Genomic DNA, 15,947 nt, shown 5'->3' with positions numbered 1-15,947 from the left:
CCAACGCCACCCCCGAAGCTAATCGAATTTGGATCCGCGCCGATCCGGCGTGATGCTGATTCCGGATTGCTCCGGAAACGCGACAGGTTACCGTTGATTTTCCAGCGAGAGAAACGTCATAGTTTAGCTCGCGAGTTTAATCGCACGAATAATTAATTAGCGCGACTTGTTAATCGCCACGGCAAGTGCCGAGCAAGATGTTGGATTCAAATGGCAATTTACAATGCATTACTGGTTGTATATAACGAGTCATTGGAGAAGAAGAAAAACTGGATCTTAATTGATAAGTCGGAATGTCACGCGAGTGAACGAACGGCCGCAATCGAGGAGGAAATGGGTTCAATGCGCGCGACACGGAAGTTAAAAGAAATTAATTTATCGCGGTGATAAATTGTGCCTTGCGTGCACTTAGACCGTCCTTTACCCCTTTCAGTATTAACGATATTACCGGGTAGTCCGGGGGGGACGATTAAATTTCTTCGGCCTGAATTAGAGGTAAGAGCGCAAAGTGTTTTCGCGCGACGTCTATTAACGTCGCGGATACGGCGCCCGTGGACGTTATGAATGCCCGATTTTGCGGAATTATTTATCTTTTAATCTCGCGTGAAAGCCTCGCTTTTTGGCGCCGGGTGTTAAACCCTCGCGATGAAACTTTTCTCATCGCGAGCAGACCGCCGCCGCGGCATTTCCGCCCCTTCCGCACGTTTTATCGAATTGAGGACCACCGAGAGACGCCCGCGATCGTTTGTATCAATTTGCTGCGGGTTACAAGAATTCACTCTATGAAATACGACGTTCCTCCGAGTTTTTACGAAATTGCGTTCCCCGAAAAATTACGGCGCCACGTGGCGGAATCGTTTGCTCCTTGGCTGAATGCGCTTCTCCGCTAATATCGCGCTCGCCGGTTAATATCAAGAATGAGGAACTCGCGAGCTGAGAGATCATTTGGAAGATGGCGATCGAGCATCCCGAAACAAAGTCCGGAGTCGTCGATCGTGGCTGACGTTGCTCCTGTTCACGGTTCTTCCGATGCAAATGGAGAGAAAAAACGAGAGGAACGTCTACACTTCTGCCGGAAGTAGCAGCACTTAGTAGCGCGTACGACTCACTCGGAAGATCACAACAAACTTGCCACTTGGAAATTTAAAGGCAGTTAACGTTCCCGGGGGCTTTCTCGCTCTCCACACGCGCGTTCTCAGCGGCCGGCTGATTTACTAAAACGCGTCTTGGGACATTCGGGCTAATACATTTCGGACGACGATGCGTGTAACGCAGGGAAGAGGAGGGGGAGGCCCGAGACCAAACAAGAAGCGACTTCTCATAGAACAAAGCTTGCCGCCTCCTCAAGACATCAGACACCTCCTAACACTTCGGTCTGGGTGGCTCTTTCTCTCTTCTTCCCCGACTTCTGCCCCTCTTTTTCTCGCTTGCGCTCGGCAGGACGTTAACCAGATCACCGGATGCCCGGGACACTTTTCTCACCCACTCGACGTCGTTATCTGTGCCGTTGGGAGCGAGACCGGCCATAAAACGAGACCTGTTTCGTGCTTCGGGTCTTATTGAAAAGTCCCATTAATTTCGCATTCCACGCGGCAATAAAGAGCACGTCTATCGACGAACGAATTTGGTGTGCACTTATCACGAACCGCCACCGAGATAAGCGAGCCGGAGGGAGGAAGAGGCTGCGAAGGAGAGCCTCGAGGAGGCGCAAGGGAAGAACGAGTCTGACGAAGTTCGTAAGAGAATCATTTATCGTGTTTACTTTGTAGTTTTACCGTCCGGCAACTTTGTGTCCGGCAAACGCAGTAACCAGCGCTCGTTAAGCCCGTACGCGAAGTGGCGTGATTATTGCCGGCGCGATAACGCCTTCGCGTCGAACTTCATAAAGAGAGATTACTTAACGGCTCGGGCTTATCTTATTAACCCTCGATATATACCCGCGGCGCCCGTTCGCTTATCTCCCACATTAATACCGAGCCACTTATGCCAGATGCGAGTCCCGCTCTTTTCCGCGCCGCGTTCATCGCTCGCGTCGTGTGGACGATTACGCGTTCCCGGCTGCGTTCCGAGCGCATAACGCGCTCGCGGTAGCGAGCGTGGGCTTTAACGATCGTTCGTTGGTCGTCCTGCTCGTCGCCCAGGTACGATTGGACGATCCCGAGGGTTCCGGTTCTTCGGAAGCTGAGACCTCCGCGTTCTCCATGACCTCCCCATTCTCACGAGAGAGTCCCGAGAGCATTCCCAGGAGCTGCTGCGAGACCCGGCTCTGTACCATCTCGGCCGGTTCGTGAAATCGACTCCCTGCAACCCGGGGAGATCTGCATGAAAGAGTCATGCACGTAAGCGGAGACTAACGTGCGAGGTTTCCAAGATGTACCAGGATGTATCTCGACTCTCTCCTTCTCGTCCTCTCTTTTCTTCGCTGCACGAAACGCGACCCTTCGCGGCGATCTCGCGTGCCGTCGATGTACCGGCGCGCGTTCGGTATACCCCGGCACCCTCATCAATGTTGCAGATCGGCACGCAATGACCCCGGCCAACACCGTCGTGATACACTAAGTGGTTTTGCTCATAAAGCTGTAACGGCCCGGCAGGATAATGCCGTTAGTAAGTGCTCTTAAGTACTGGGGGTAAGTACCGCGGGTGCAAGAGCGCACATGCGACCCGGGAGAGAAAGTGTCACGGCGGCATCGACGTTTCTCTCATCGCGAGCAGGTCAGACCATCGCCAGTTCTCGTGGTTTAATCGTGTGATCTCTGCGAGATGAAACTCATGGCCAAATGCATGAGCATCGATGTAACAGTGGAAAATAAAAAAAAAAGATATTATTTGAGAAAATAGCTGATATTTTTATTTCTGGCATTGTTTGATGTTCTGTTGGATTGACTGGTGCAACTTAAAGCAGAATTTATCGTAGCGCCCGGCTTTAATAGCTTCTGCCGCGTCGTCGTCGTCGTTCTTAAAAATTTTTAAACGATTTCTACGAGTGTAAACGCATTAGACCGACGGCTATCCGCATCATTACAGCATCACTAGCGGACAATCGGACGATAAAGGCTCATAAATTTGAGCGATTTATGCGAATGGTTCCGCGTCAGTGTCTCCTCGGTGTAAATTACACGGTTGTCTAGAGTTTATTGAATGCACGGGAGTAGTTCAGCATCCCGAAGGCGATATTTACATTTTCCCTCGTACGCGATTTGCGAGCGCAGTTCGGCCGGAGTCAACTAACGCTCCTGCGTTATTTTTACAATCTCGTTTCGGTGCCTCCACCGCGACAGTTCCTCGTAGTTTTACAAACCTCGCGCACGTATAAAGAGAGGAAAAAGTTGGTCGCTGGGATATCGCGTTACCGGTAGGTGAGACGTTTTTCTCTCTCTCTTATCCTTTTCCTCGTTTTTGAGTGGGACGGTCTCGGTCTCGGGAGGGCCTAATGAAATTGAGACACAGCCTGCCTATGACGAGTTGCCCAAAATCGGAACTGACGTTACCAGTGCTCGGGCTCGGATGCATCTGGGATGTTTCTCATAAATTAAGAATTCCAGCGTAGAAGAAAAAGAAAAGGATCAAAATTCATGCACAGGGTTGTAACTGAGCCAGACTTGGCAGGCGCGCTCTTTCAGTTCTCAGTGAATGTTCATCTCGTGGACGGAGAATGTGACGTCTTCGTCGAAAAATACATTTCCGGATCATTCGAGGCGGTCCATTCTTGTATTTTAAAGCGGTCAGTTCGCTCGTTTCATAAGGATCACGAGGCAAACTCGCGCGCGCGCGATCCCGAAGGACGCTCGTTAACATCCCCATGCAGAATCGTCGCGAGATGGACGGCGATCGCGTGGCGAGCTCGGCCGCATCCGCATCGTCCGGTACCGCGATAAACACAAATTACGGATATATAATGTACGGTAATCCCGCTCTCTCTCTTCTCTCCTCCTTTTCCTCACGAAGTGTTCGTACGCGAAGAGGGTCGTCGTCCCACGAATCCTAACAGCCGGTCGAGAAAGCTAGAACGGAGAGGCGATTCTAATGAGAGCTCGCTCGCTCTCTCTTCCTCTCTGTCTCTTGCAAGATAAGCGTCGCGGTTGGGTAGCCCGTAACACGACGCATTCGTCCGTGCATTCCTGTCCGGTTTCCTCCTTTTCTGGTCGCTCCCTCCTCACCCCTTCATCCTCCGTACCCTTCGCCCTCTGTGTCTCTCTTTCTCTCTCTTTTTCTCTCTCGCTCCACCTTTCGTGCGCCGCAGCATCCACCGCGTCTGCAACACGGCGCTCTCCCATCCTCCTTTGGGTTGCGCTCGGCCTATCTCACTGGCGTTCGTTCTCCCCTTCGTCCCTCCACTCGTCCTTACCTGATCTCGCAGTCCTCCTCCCCCTCACTCGTCCCCCTTCTCTTTCTCCGCCACGTTCCCCTCACCCCGCTTCCCGTCGTCCACCCCCGACGTCTTTTGTCTTATTATTTTGTCGGCGCACGCGGCCGGCAGGTATATCTCTCCTTCTACACGGCGTACCCCTCCGTGCTCCCTTTCTTTCTGTCTCACTGTTTCTCTTTTCCTCTTTCTTCTCCTCTCTTTCCATGCCTCGCCGCGCCACGATCCCTGCATATAAACATCGCGGCTTTATCTGAACGTTTTATAGCGGAGGGGTCCCTGCTGGCTGAGGGGGCCCGGCCGGGATCACCCCGAAGAAGGAGGAGGACCGGTGCCGCGGTCCGGCTCTCCCGTCCGCCGAGCGCCGCGCGGACCGGAGGGATCACGGATCCTTCGGCCTACGCTTCTCTGATGTTTCTCCTCCGCGATCCTTATTCTCTCCCGTCGTCCCCGTGTCCTGTCTCTCTCCTTCTCTGCTTCGATCTCTGTCCTTCTGTCGCCGTCTTCCTGTCGCACCAATGCCAATTACAATGTTCGCTCTCGCGCATTCTTGCCTTTGTCTCGGCGCTGCCTGACGCGCGCGATCCGCGCCGAATTCAAGGGACGGGCGCCGTTCTTGAAGGACCCGATGCAATGATAAAGCGTCCTCGCACGCAGACGCTCTTCCTCCCTCCCTCCCTCTCTCCCTCTCTCAGTACTCCCTTTTTGCTGGACACGCACGTCGTAAGTAAAAGGAAAGAAACGATCCCGAGTCGTTTGCATACTGCGTGCGCCTCGATCCGTTTCCCCTCTCGTGATCCTTGCATTCGCATTCTTTCTCTGCTTGTCTTGCCGGCTTTTTCCATGCGCGATCACCAACGCGTTGCAATCGCCTCGAAAAGACATGTACCCGTGATCCTACTCCTCCACACGAACCGACAACCAAGGATTGCTTGGTCGGGACCATGCGATCAGCGGGATGCGTGGATCGTCCGCTGGGTGATCGCGAATCCGCCGCACGGATCCCCGGTCTTGTATCTCGATCGACAATAAATTACGGCGACGAGCATGCGAGCGAGCGACACGTCGTCGTTACCGGCGGATGGCGATTGAGCCGGCGTAATAAATCCCAGATCGGTATCACGGCAAGACAGTATATTAATAAGCGTATGTGACTGAATCATTTAATTGACGGTGATTGCGCCTTATTACCGCGTCGCCGGCAGAAGCGACGATCGGGTTTGTCATTAAGATTAATAATTTATTGTAATTGCCCCGGTGCTCTAATCGCATGTCGCCGCTTTCTTGCTGGTCTTGCGGGTCTCGCGGAACGCTCGCCCGTCGACCACCTTGAAAGTTACGGTGATAAACCGATAAGCATGTAAATTCGGTCGTGCAACGCGAGCTCGTCGCCGCCTCGCTCGTTGGAATTACCTGCAGTTCGCACATACGCCATGCCCGAAATTCGAAACCTCGCGCGAGATACTCGTACAAAGTACTTTATTATCCCTGCGTTGCCAGGGAACACGAAGGGTGCATGAAATCAATCTAATAATAATGCCACAGTGAGGTGCAGTCCGCTTTTTTCTTCTGCATAGTCGAGGAAGTAATACAACATGTCCAGTAAATCGTCCTGACACAAAGTAAGCATTAACATATCTTTTTAATGTCTCCGAGAGGTCTCCGAGAGGTCTTCGAGAGGTGATGTCGCGTAATTTGCACGAGTAATTGCCTTGTCGGTTTAATCAGAGATTCAATTACTGTTCGCCGGTTGGTTGCCTTACATTTGCCCGAAATAGAAAAGAGATAATTGCATAGCTAGGCATGATACTTAGCACTTGTAATAACCTCACCTATCAGCTTGCATGATTTACCTCTCTTTATAATATTTACATATAAATAGAATTCACATAAATAATGTCCAATGTAATAATTAGCAGATTGAACTAACTTTCTTTGCGATATCTCATTATATTAATCCATTGATGATACAGTCCACCCTCAAGAAAACTTATAAGCTTCAAATTTATTTTTGATATCGATTCAGATGGTTAATAATAGATCTAAATAGATAATAAACATGTTTTGATAATTTTGATGTTTTTCTGTATATCGGTTTTCTCGTTAAATTCATCCACGCGCACAAGCTATGCAATTAATTTACACACTACATGGGATTAATTCAGATATCAATGTTCCTTGAGATCGGCGCTGGCGCTGGAAAATTTATCCGCGCGTGTCGAAGGAGGAACGAGAAATTCCGCCCATTACTTACGAACGCGCTACTCCGAAAGGCGAGGCGCGCGCGCATGAAGACGAGAGAATATTTGAAGTTTCTCTGATGCACGCATGGTAAACACGGTTATTAGTAATTGTTGCGTTGAATGGACGCCAGTTGCACGCGCGCTCGTTTGTACTAGTCGGGACGAGTCTTTACAACTGACGCGCGGTTTCAGATCCACCATGCGCGGAATCGTTTGTTACTTCCGTTTAGGCTTTGAATAAAGTATCGTTGAGACACGGCTGACTCGGAATACACCGTCCATTAATCGAAAATGATCCAGAGCACACGAGCCCTGTTTCACGTTAGCCACTCGCCTTTAGTCAGCGCGATCCGACAAATCCATCTGCTCCGGGATTGCGATTATTATATCACTTTGCGGGAAGATTGCCATTAAGTAGCTCTCGGCGAGAAATGTGCGGTCGCTCACGATTTTCGCGCGCTGAAGAATCCTTCGAAGAAGTCGGAAGAAACGAAGCTCTCGTTCACATGTAAATGATATATTACTGCTCCTCGCAGAATACTGCTCGCGATCGCATCAATTGCGATTGACGTGCATCTGGACACGTGGAAAATTAATTGAACACTCTAGTAACGTGATAGCATTTTACATGATAGCGCGTAATACCGTAATGGACTTTATGCTCACGCCTATAATATTCCAGGGATCCGTAATGTAATTCCCCGGAGATCGTTGGATTATCAGCGTAATGCGTTTCCTTTCTCTTTGCGTGAGACACTCTTTCTACGTGACTGCAGTCTTTTCCTATACATGTTAGGAGCCGGCAGCTGCTTAAAACTCGTCCCCGACTCGCCGCAGGTTATTACGCGGACCGTCGCGCGCGTACGAGCGCACCGTTCGCGGTAAAACATTGAGATAAGGCCCAATTAGCTTATCAATGAGAGAGGCAGAAAAGAAAGAAACAACGGCGCACGATAATTACCGGTCTACGTCGAAATGAAACGGAATCGGTAAAAAGACTGTATCAATTCCGTCGCGGCCTCATAAATAATATTTAATAACAGTGCCGAGTATGACAATTTGCGATCGGCGGACATTGGCGGGTTTCTTCAACCTCGACACACTCTTGACGACGGAAAACGGCGAGCGATTGCCTCGGACCGCGACAAAATGCGTGTGGGAAATGCGGATTTTCCGTGTTTCTTTTTTCACAATTTTCGCGACGAATCCGTTCGAAATGTTTCTGGCTGTTTAGTCTTATGATGCAAACGGAGAAATTTCGAGCATTCCTCCGTCTGTTTCGCGAACATCTTCAATGGCGAACACGAAGAACGAGAGAAGACGTGAGAAAACGCGTCGCAAGATTTACGAGGCCTAACTCGTGCTCCGCGCTACGCGTCCGTCGCTTCGAGATGTTAATAATCGTCGCATTACGATATTCGGTTCGGCAGTGTTCGCGATTTCTCAGGCGGCACATTGTGGAGTAAGGAGAGTGGGTTGTGCATGATGTGTCATCAACCGAACGCGCATCAGGCTTCCATATAAATAGCATTATATTTCACATTTCGTTTTACAGTTCAATAAATATCTTTTTCAAGTATTATTTACATAGGCGTCGGAGTTGGGGGAAAGAGGAGTGACGGGACAGTTAATAAGAGAGAAACGACCCTTAACCGTGGTCAGCTATCGACCTCAAAATTGGAGAACAAATTGAGCGTTCACGTCGAAAAGAACGGCGACTGAATCGCGTTAACCCTTCAAGCGCTGGATTGGCAGTGCCCGTAGCTTCAAATTGGAAGATTCACGAGAAAATTTTAAGTGTCGAAATAAAGCGGCGTGTTCAAAAAATAATCGTTTGCGTGAAGAAAAAGTCACGTTTTTTTCGAATTTTTATACGATTACCGGATGCTGATTTGCAGCACTTAAAGGGTCAAACGCGGAGAATGGACATTTTCGCTGTTTCGCATGATGACAAAGTTTCTGTACCACAGGTCGATAGTTACTTCAGGCGCGCTTCTGTCGGCCGGACCTTGCGACATTATGGATTGGCCGTGCGAGATCGATCATCCTCTCCGCGACTGTCTGTAATTGCAGCAAGTACCTCGCACCGACAGTAGAAACGGCATTTTGTTTCCCCTTTCTCTAACATCGAAGTATTTATGGCACTAAACTCGATTGTCTGCGTGCAACACGCGTTCACTAAACATCACATACATGCGCGATTATATTCTGGCGCAAGGGTTGCTGTCAACACACACTGAACATCCCTGGAGAATTTCTATGCGTATACTCCGGGATCGGGATTCCACTAGGTCCAGGTTGAAAATCTCAGGTCGAGGCTCCCAATAATTCGATGAAGAATAAAAAAAAGGCTCTTCGTGGATTCTCGTGGTTCCTCACGAAGCCGTCGCTTCGTGGCGTTAGGTGTATTTTCCTCGTGCGCCGGCATCAGCGACGCAAATGCGGGCGACAAGATTGCGAGTGCATCGAGCAATTGCTTCGTCTATTCGGTCACGTTGAGTACACCTGCATTCAGCTACAGCTTCTCGAGCGCGCGGCTGTTCGTCAGCAACTCCCGGGTGAGTCTCCAGACCTGCTTCGCCGCATTCTCTAGGCCGCTGGGAGATTTCCCCTTGAATAGATCGAGATTCGGCAGAAAGTAATGCGGACAGCGACGACACTGCAGACAGGAGATCAGCTGCAGAAAGATGCCATTTATCCGCTCGGCCAGGCAACCTTCGTCCCATTCCGCCTCGTGCGGGTGCTTTTCACATTCGTACAGCAACAAGGTCTTCATGTGGTAGCTGGTGACCGGGTTTCCCGGCAGCTCGAGATGCCGATCTCGCAGGGTCTTCAAGATGCTCAGACAGCGCTTCCTGCTCGCGCCCTGCAGCAACCGATTCTCCGCGTCGATGAATGACAATGCCCACGCGTCGCCCTCCATGGCGGATTGCTTGCCCTGCAGGCCTATGCACTCCTTGGAGAGCATGTCGAAGCCTTCAGCTTTCACCTCGGCGACGATGTTCGGGTGTGGCCAGGGGATGTGCGTGATTGGCCAGTGGGAGGCCGATCGCGGCCACAAACCGGCGCACTTGAACGCCGGCGTGATCTGCACGACGTAACGTTCGCGTATACGTAACTTCACCTCGGTGGTGTCAGCGATCATCTTCACGGAATCCCGGTACGTGCACTTGTCGCACGCCTGCGCCACCAGGGTCTGGAAACGCGAGCGTATCTTGCGCGCCGACAGGTAACCGGACGCGGTGATGAACTCCACCCAGAGCGACATGGACCTCTTGCGACCGTCGCTGAGCTTGAGCACCGCGCAGCCCGGCAGGGTGCCGTCGTCCACAAAGTTCAGCACACCCATTTGATTCAGGTAGATGATAATCTCAAACTCGGTCGGCGAGATCACGTCCAGGCCGTCGAAGCGGCCGTTGTAGTCCGTCAGCGACGAGATGAAGCGCGGTTCCTGCACTTCCACCTCCTTCAGCACATCCTGCACGACCCGGCACACCTCCTGGATGGTCTTTGCTACTTGATTCTTTCGGGTCATCACTCGCTCGCCGAAGTACTTGTTGAACTGGTAAACCATCCTGGAGTGTGACGAGATCATATCAGGCGGTACCAACATCGTGGACCGCCCGGTAGTTCCCGGGACGGGCTGTTGCAGCAGTGATCTTCAGGATCTCCGGATCATTGCGCCCTCGCGTGTCCACTTCCGGCTCTTTCGCCGTTTCCCGCTGCCATCGGTACGCTCGGCGCGATCTTGTTAGCGCGTCGCGGGGTTCGCCGCTCGCTGGATCTCACCGGAAGTTCACCTGGGAGACAGTCTCGCGTTCGTCAGGGTGCACTGCGCGCCGGAGACACGAACGAAGGGTGGAAGAGAGGTATCACACGAGCGTCTCCGTGCAGGAGCAGATCGCCGACTGCGCTTGTTGTCTACCTCCTCCGCATCACCCGTCCTCCACAGCAACGCACGGGCGTGTGTCTTTATTGGCAACGCCTTCTCGCAGGGATTACGCCCCCTGATGTGATCTTGTAGCCAACCGGCGAACCGCCAAGCCGCCGTGGGCGTGGCTGGCCGTGCCAGACCAGCAACATCGATCGCTGCGCGAGGCACACGCAGGCACTCTGGTGGTGTTTTACGTGCGGCGTGCACGACAGAGGGATGAGGGTAACGCACGAGGGCTCACCCCTCGTCCTGGCCCTTCTATTCTGCCTCCCCATGAATTATGCAGGAATTGCTTGGTTTATTTCGCGAGGGCTCGATCTTTCCTCTGCGGACCCTTCAGTCATCCTGAAATTTTCGATATGGTGGACCGCCGGTGATCCTGTAGTGTGTCCGCCGGATAGAGTTACCCTAAATCTCCTTCTGTGTCCACGATACTTTGTTTTCGATGGGTTGGCATTGGAAGTCGGTAGACTGTAATAATCATCCTCCGCTACCGCGACTGGTCGAACGATGTCAGAAAACGTTGTCCTCTTGGAGCACAAGTCCAAACCGGTTGGAACTTTCGTTTCCCGGAACACAGAAACGCCGAATAAAAACCACATTTGTAATGCTCGAAAAGCCGGAATAAACGTCGTATGTACAGGAGCGACTGCAAAAATAGGAACGTTGTTGTCGACGGCGAGATTGCATTTCTCGACTATTTCTTCATCGTCTAGCCTTTAAATACTAGCATTTGAATAATTAATAATAATTAATAATTAATTTTTATGTCGTCGATAGAGTTACAAAACTGAGTAGATGAAAGTAACTATTGATAATGTCGCTGACATTTCTTGCAAAAGTGTCAGAGTTCTCGCGCGAGGAGCGAAACAAAAGAAACGGTAGGAGAAACCGTGCAGGATTAAAATATGTTAATATCTTAATACACGCAATGATAAAAACGCCGCGGTACCATCCACCGGGGAATGTCCATTAATTTGATATTCTACAGTCAATGGAGATCTTTACTGTTCGTGTTAGAGTGTAATAACAATTATCGTACGCATTTGGAAGTGGTCGAATGTGTAGTAAAGCAAGGAAAGCAAATGGCACCGGTTAACGAATGTCATTGCCGCGAAAGGAAGACTCGGAACGTTAAGGATAAAATTAAGATAAGGACGTGATATTCTATGTAGGCGTATAATGAAGATGATAGTCCGCCTCGCTGGCAGCGTGCCGTTCCAGCCGCTCCTACAGCACACGAGCTGGATATAAGTATTCGGCATAATAATTGTACAGTATGCTCATTAAAATCTGACATACAACGCATTATGAGAAACACACTCCTCTTGTAAGAGAGGAGCGGTCCCGCGAAAAATTAATTGGAGAAGATATGTATACGTTTGGTCGTAAATTACGAAATGCGAAATTTACGAATCTGGTAAGGTCTAGCGATTCGACAAAGCCAAGGATATTTGTTGAAGTGGATATGCAGTGTTTCGCGATAATTACAACAGATGATTTTCGTTATGTTATAAATACTCTAATTATTTATGAGCGAGCGAGATAATCAGTTGCTTAATAATAATTAAGAACGTGTACATCGGAGCGGTAATTTATTGCATTATGTTAGTTTAATGAACTCCATCTCTTAATTGGAATCAGGAGATAATTTTGGGACGGGGTAGTTTCGTGAAGACATAAAGAATCCGTTAATCGAAGATGACAAATGCATTTATTCGTTATTTACATGCACATCGTGTTTCGAATAATGATCGTAAAATAAATATCATTTAAATAATGCGAGAGAGAGAAGTATGTATACCGTATGATATATACATATAACAACGAATAGTCAAACTACCGTCGGAAGCCTGCAGCTAACCGATTATAAATATCAGATCAAAAAGAATAACAAATTGCATTGCGCTTCCAGGCGAATGAATGAACGAAATTATAACAGTCAATTACTAAACAAACGCGTCGCATTCTATAATATATATACGCTTCTTTTAATATACGAGTAACTTGGGATGCGAAATTAATTCCGTGTTGTAAAAGCGTACGTTCGTAATACGGAAGTTCGCGCTCGCTAAAAGTCTTGTACCGAATTACACGAGATGTTTCGTTCCGACAAACCGCATCGCATGATCCACGTGCGATACAACATGACGCAGTACGTTAATAAGAGATATCGAGATATGCTTAACGCATAACTGCTGGCGTGGGATATCGTGATCCGCGATATTGCTTGTTTTACAGCCACATAAAATGTTTAAAGTGAGACGCATTAATTTGTCGGTGGGTCGATGTGTCGGAAGAGAATTTGTAATTCATATCCAACTGTAAGGCGGAAGAGCCATCGTTCTGTATGTATATTTTGCGGCATAAAAATTACTTTGGTGATAGCGTGCTCGGTTCTCTTTTCTTGGATATTCGTAGCTTACACAAGTTCAGTCTTCGTTTATTCGATTGATATTGTTACAGAGACAAGTTTGGCTGCAAAATCTCTCCAAATTCTGGATCACAAATTATATAATTTGATTAATTTTAGAACGTAAAAATTCAACGTACGATCACATTTTAATCGCAGCGGATTTTCATGTTGCGTTTCTACGTGACCATCAAAGAACGAAATTAAAAGTCCGGCTATCTCTATTTTGACGATAGCTTATTGCTCGTTGAATTGTGATTGTTACCGGAGGAGGACGAGTACGACTTAAAATGGCTTACGTGTCGAGGATCGTTCGTAACAATGCACCATCCCTAAGCCCTTGATAAAAGCGTGTATTAAGTAGTAACAGTAATTCGCAATACTGTTTGCGTGTAGCATCGGTGAAGCACGTAATATGCCGTGCGGCAGCAATGTTCTCAGAGTCCTGTTACAATCGAGTAACTCCTCCAGCTTCTCACGCGCGTCTCTTCGTCAAGATGCTAAAGCTTCTCGAGCGCGCGGCTGTTCGTCAGCAGCTCCCTCGTGAGTCTCCAGACCTGTTTCGCCGCATTCTCTAGGCCGCTGGGAGACTTTCCCTTGAACAGATCGAGATTCGGCAGGAAGTAGTGTGGACAGCGACGACACTGTAAACAGGAGATTAGCTGCAGAAAGATCCCGTTGATTCGATCGGCCAGGCAACTCTCGTCCCACTCGGTTTCGAGGGGATGCTTCTCGCACTCGTGCAACAGCAGCGTCTTCATGTGATAGCTGGTGACCGGGTTTCCGGGCAGATCGAGGTGCCGATCTCGTAAGGTCTTGAGTATGCTCAGACATTTCCGGCGACAGCCTCCCTGCAGCAGCCTGGTCTCCGCTTCCGTGAACGACAGCACCCAAGCGTCACCTTCCATTGCCGACTGCTTGCCCTGAAGCGCGATGCTCTCCTTCGACAGCAGGTCGAAACCGTCGTTCTTCACCTCCAAGACCAAGTTGGGATGCGGCCAGGGCACGTGCGGGATCGGCCAGTGGGAGGCTGATCGCGGCCACACACCTGAGCACTTAAACGCGGGCGTGATCTGCACGACGTAACGTTCGCGTATACGCAGCTTCACCTCGGTGGTGTCGGCGATCATCTTGACGGAATCCCTGTAGTTGCACTTGTCGCACGCCTGCGCCACCAGGGTCTGAAAACGCGAGCGTATCTTGCGCGCCGACAGGTAACCGGACGCGGTGATGAACTCCACCCAGAGCGACATGGACCTCTTGCGGCCGTCGCTGAGCTTGAGCACCGCGCAGCCCGGCAGGGTGCCGTCGTCGACGAAGTTGAAGACGCCCATCTGATTCAGGTAGAGGACCACCTCGAATTCAGCCGGCGAGATCACCTCGAGACCTTCGTAGCGGCCGTTGCACTCGGTCAGCGACGAGATGAAGCGCGGCTCCTGCACCTCGACCTCCTTCAACACGTCCTGCACGACCTTGCACACCTCTCGTATGGTCTTCTGCACCTGGCCCATGCGTGCCTGCACGCGCTCGACGTAGTACTTGTTCATTTGATACAGCATCTTCGACGGGCCGCCCATGAGGTCCTGTGGTACCAGCATCATGACTAGTCTGCCCGCTCGTGACGTTCCTCAGGATGTGCTCCCGCGTCGGGCGAGGGTGCCTCATTCTCCCGCGCGCATACTCACCCCCGGATCAACCTGTCATCGGTGCCATCGTTGCTGCCACCATCGACCGTTACTCCACGCATTATTCCGATAACCGCGATAGCTCCTTCACCCCCGCGATTCTTTCGTCAGGGTTAAGCCGCTCGCTCGGAACCTCGCGACGCCTTCCCCGAAGAGGGTTCAGCCGGAACGATGTTACGGATGAGCGAACCCTGCGTGCCCAATCGTGCGGCAGATGTTGTATGTGCGACGAGAGCAGCTCGAGGTGTCCCGCGCGCACGACGACAGAGAGAACGCCGCTGACCACCGGCTGGTTCCGCCGACGTTGTAGTTGTGCGCCCCGTTCCGCGTAGTCCCGCCTTCCGATTCGACGGGGTCACGTGGAGTGTGCGCGTTCCTACCACGCCTCCCCGGTTCCTCCAACGTTCCTCCACCACTGCTGCTCCTGCCGCCGTTCACCGTCGCTATCGATGGGGCGAACGATAAGCCATGCAGGTTACAGAACCGCGGCGACGGACGTTCCGTCACCAGCAACCCTGCGGTTTCCAACGATTGTATTTCTATCCTGCAGCTGCTGCATCAACTGCAAATCGTCGCAAATTTTTTCCCCGGATCTATAGATTGAAACTTAGTGCACGAGGTTTGGTGATGGCGGCACGGGCGCGGTTTCAAGGTTTAAGGAGCAATCCTTCAACAATCCTGGTGATCTCCAAACTGTTTTACCGATTTATTACGAAAGCGAAGTAAGCTTTTGTGAAAGTCGCGGTTGCTTATCGTATTCGCCTGCTAGACCACATCAAGTTGGCGTTGTGCCTAGCTATAGCTGTATATGTACGTCGGTAGCTGAGACACATTCCGCAAATGGACGAGCGGCTTGTGCGATCCCAGGGCGTGATAATTCCAGATGCGACCGAACGAGCCGATAAGGTCCCGTTGAAAGGATCATTTGAATATTAGACACCGGCGTGATAAGCAGAAAGCGTCAGCGACATAGTCCGTTCTCGTTCGCTCGCACACGGATATGCGAACGTGAACACGTACGCGCATCGGTCGGGGCAGGTGTGCACCACGAAAAATGGCTCACAAACACGAGATACTCTGGATACCTACCTACCTTTTATATCGCGATCGTAAAAACTCACGCCCCGCCAAATATCCGGTCGTAGAATACCGATCGGCCACGCGGATACAGATACTCAGAGCACAAGATTCCGCCGATTGCTGCAGCCTCCGTATCTCCGGGAAGCATCGTACGATCTCTGAACACGAGCTTTCAACCCTTCAGTGCTCGACCGGAAACCAAACGCGTCATCAACCGCATCGTCGA

The 15,947-nt window shown here is 50.5% G+C and overlaps 3 protein-coding genes across 7 annotated transcripts in view; 1 reads left to right on the top strand and 2 right to left on the bottom strand.

Annotated features, from left to right (window-relative positions):
- LOC105279301 (neurobeachin) overlaps positions 1 to 15,947 on the top strand; it is a 181,837-nt gene that overhangs the window by 139,319 nt on the left and 26,571 nt on the right. The window lies entirely within an intron of this gene.
- Positions 8,124 to 10,532, bottom strand: LOC105279300 (protein mab-21). Its single transcript, XM_011338964.3, has one exon. It carries the CDS (start codon positions 10,220 to 10,222, stop codon positions 9,125 to 9,127), a length of 1,098 nt encoding a protein of 365 aa, XP_011337266.1. The 5' UTR covers positions 10,223 to 10,532; the 3' UTR covers positions 8,124 to 9,124.
- On the bottom strand, positions 12,239 to 14,923 carry LOC105279299 (protein mab-21). Its single transcript, XM_011338963.3, has one exon. The coding sequence runs from the start codon at positions 14,555 to 14,557 to the stop codon at positions 13,457 to 13,459; it is 1,101 nt and encodes a 366-aa protein (XP_011337265.1). The 5' UTR covers positions 14,558 to 14,923; the 3' UTR covers positions 12,239 to 13,456.

Source organism: Ooceraea biroi, chromosome 5 (genome assembly GCF_003672135.1).
Source record: "Ooceraea biroi isolate clonal line C1 chromosome 5, Obir_v5.4, whole genome shotgun sequence".
NCBI lineage: Eukaryota > Metazoa > Arthropoda > Insecta > Hymenoptera > Formicidae > Ooceraea > Ooceraea biroi.
This window is presented reverse-complemented; position numbering and strand designations above follow the sequence as displayed.

Bases quoted from the DNA above. Each gene is read 5' to 3' on its own strand.
- LOC105279299 (XM_011338963.3), bottom strand. From the start codon at position 14,557: ATGATGCTGGTACCACAGGACCTCATGGGCGGCCCGTCGAAGATGCTG.
- LOC105279300 (XM_011338964.3), bottom strand. From the start codon at position 10,222: ATGTTGGTACCGCCTGATATGATCTCGTCACACTCCAGGATGGTTTAC.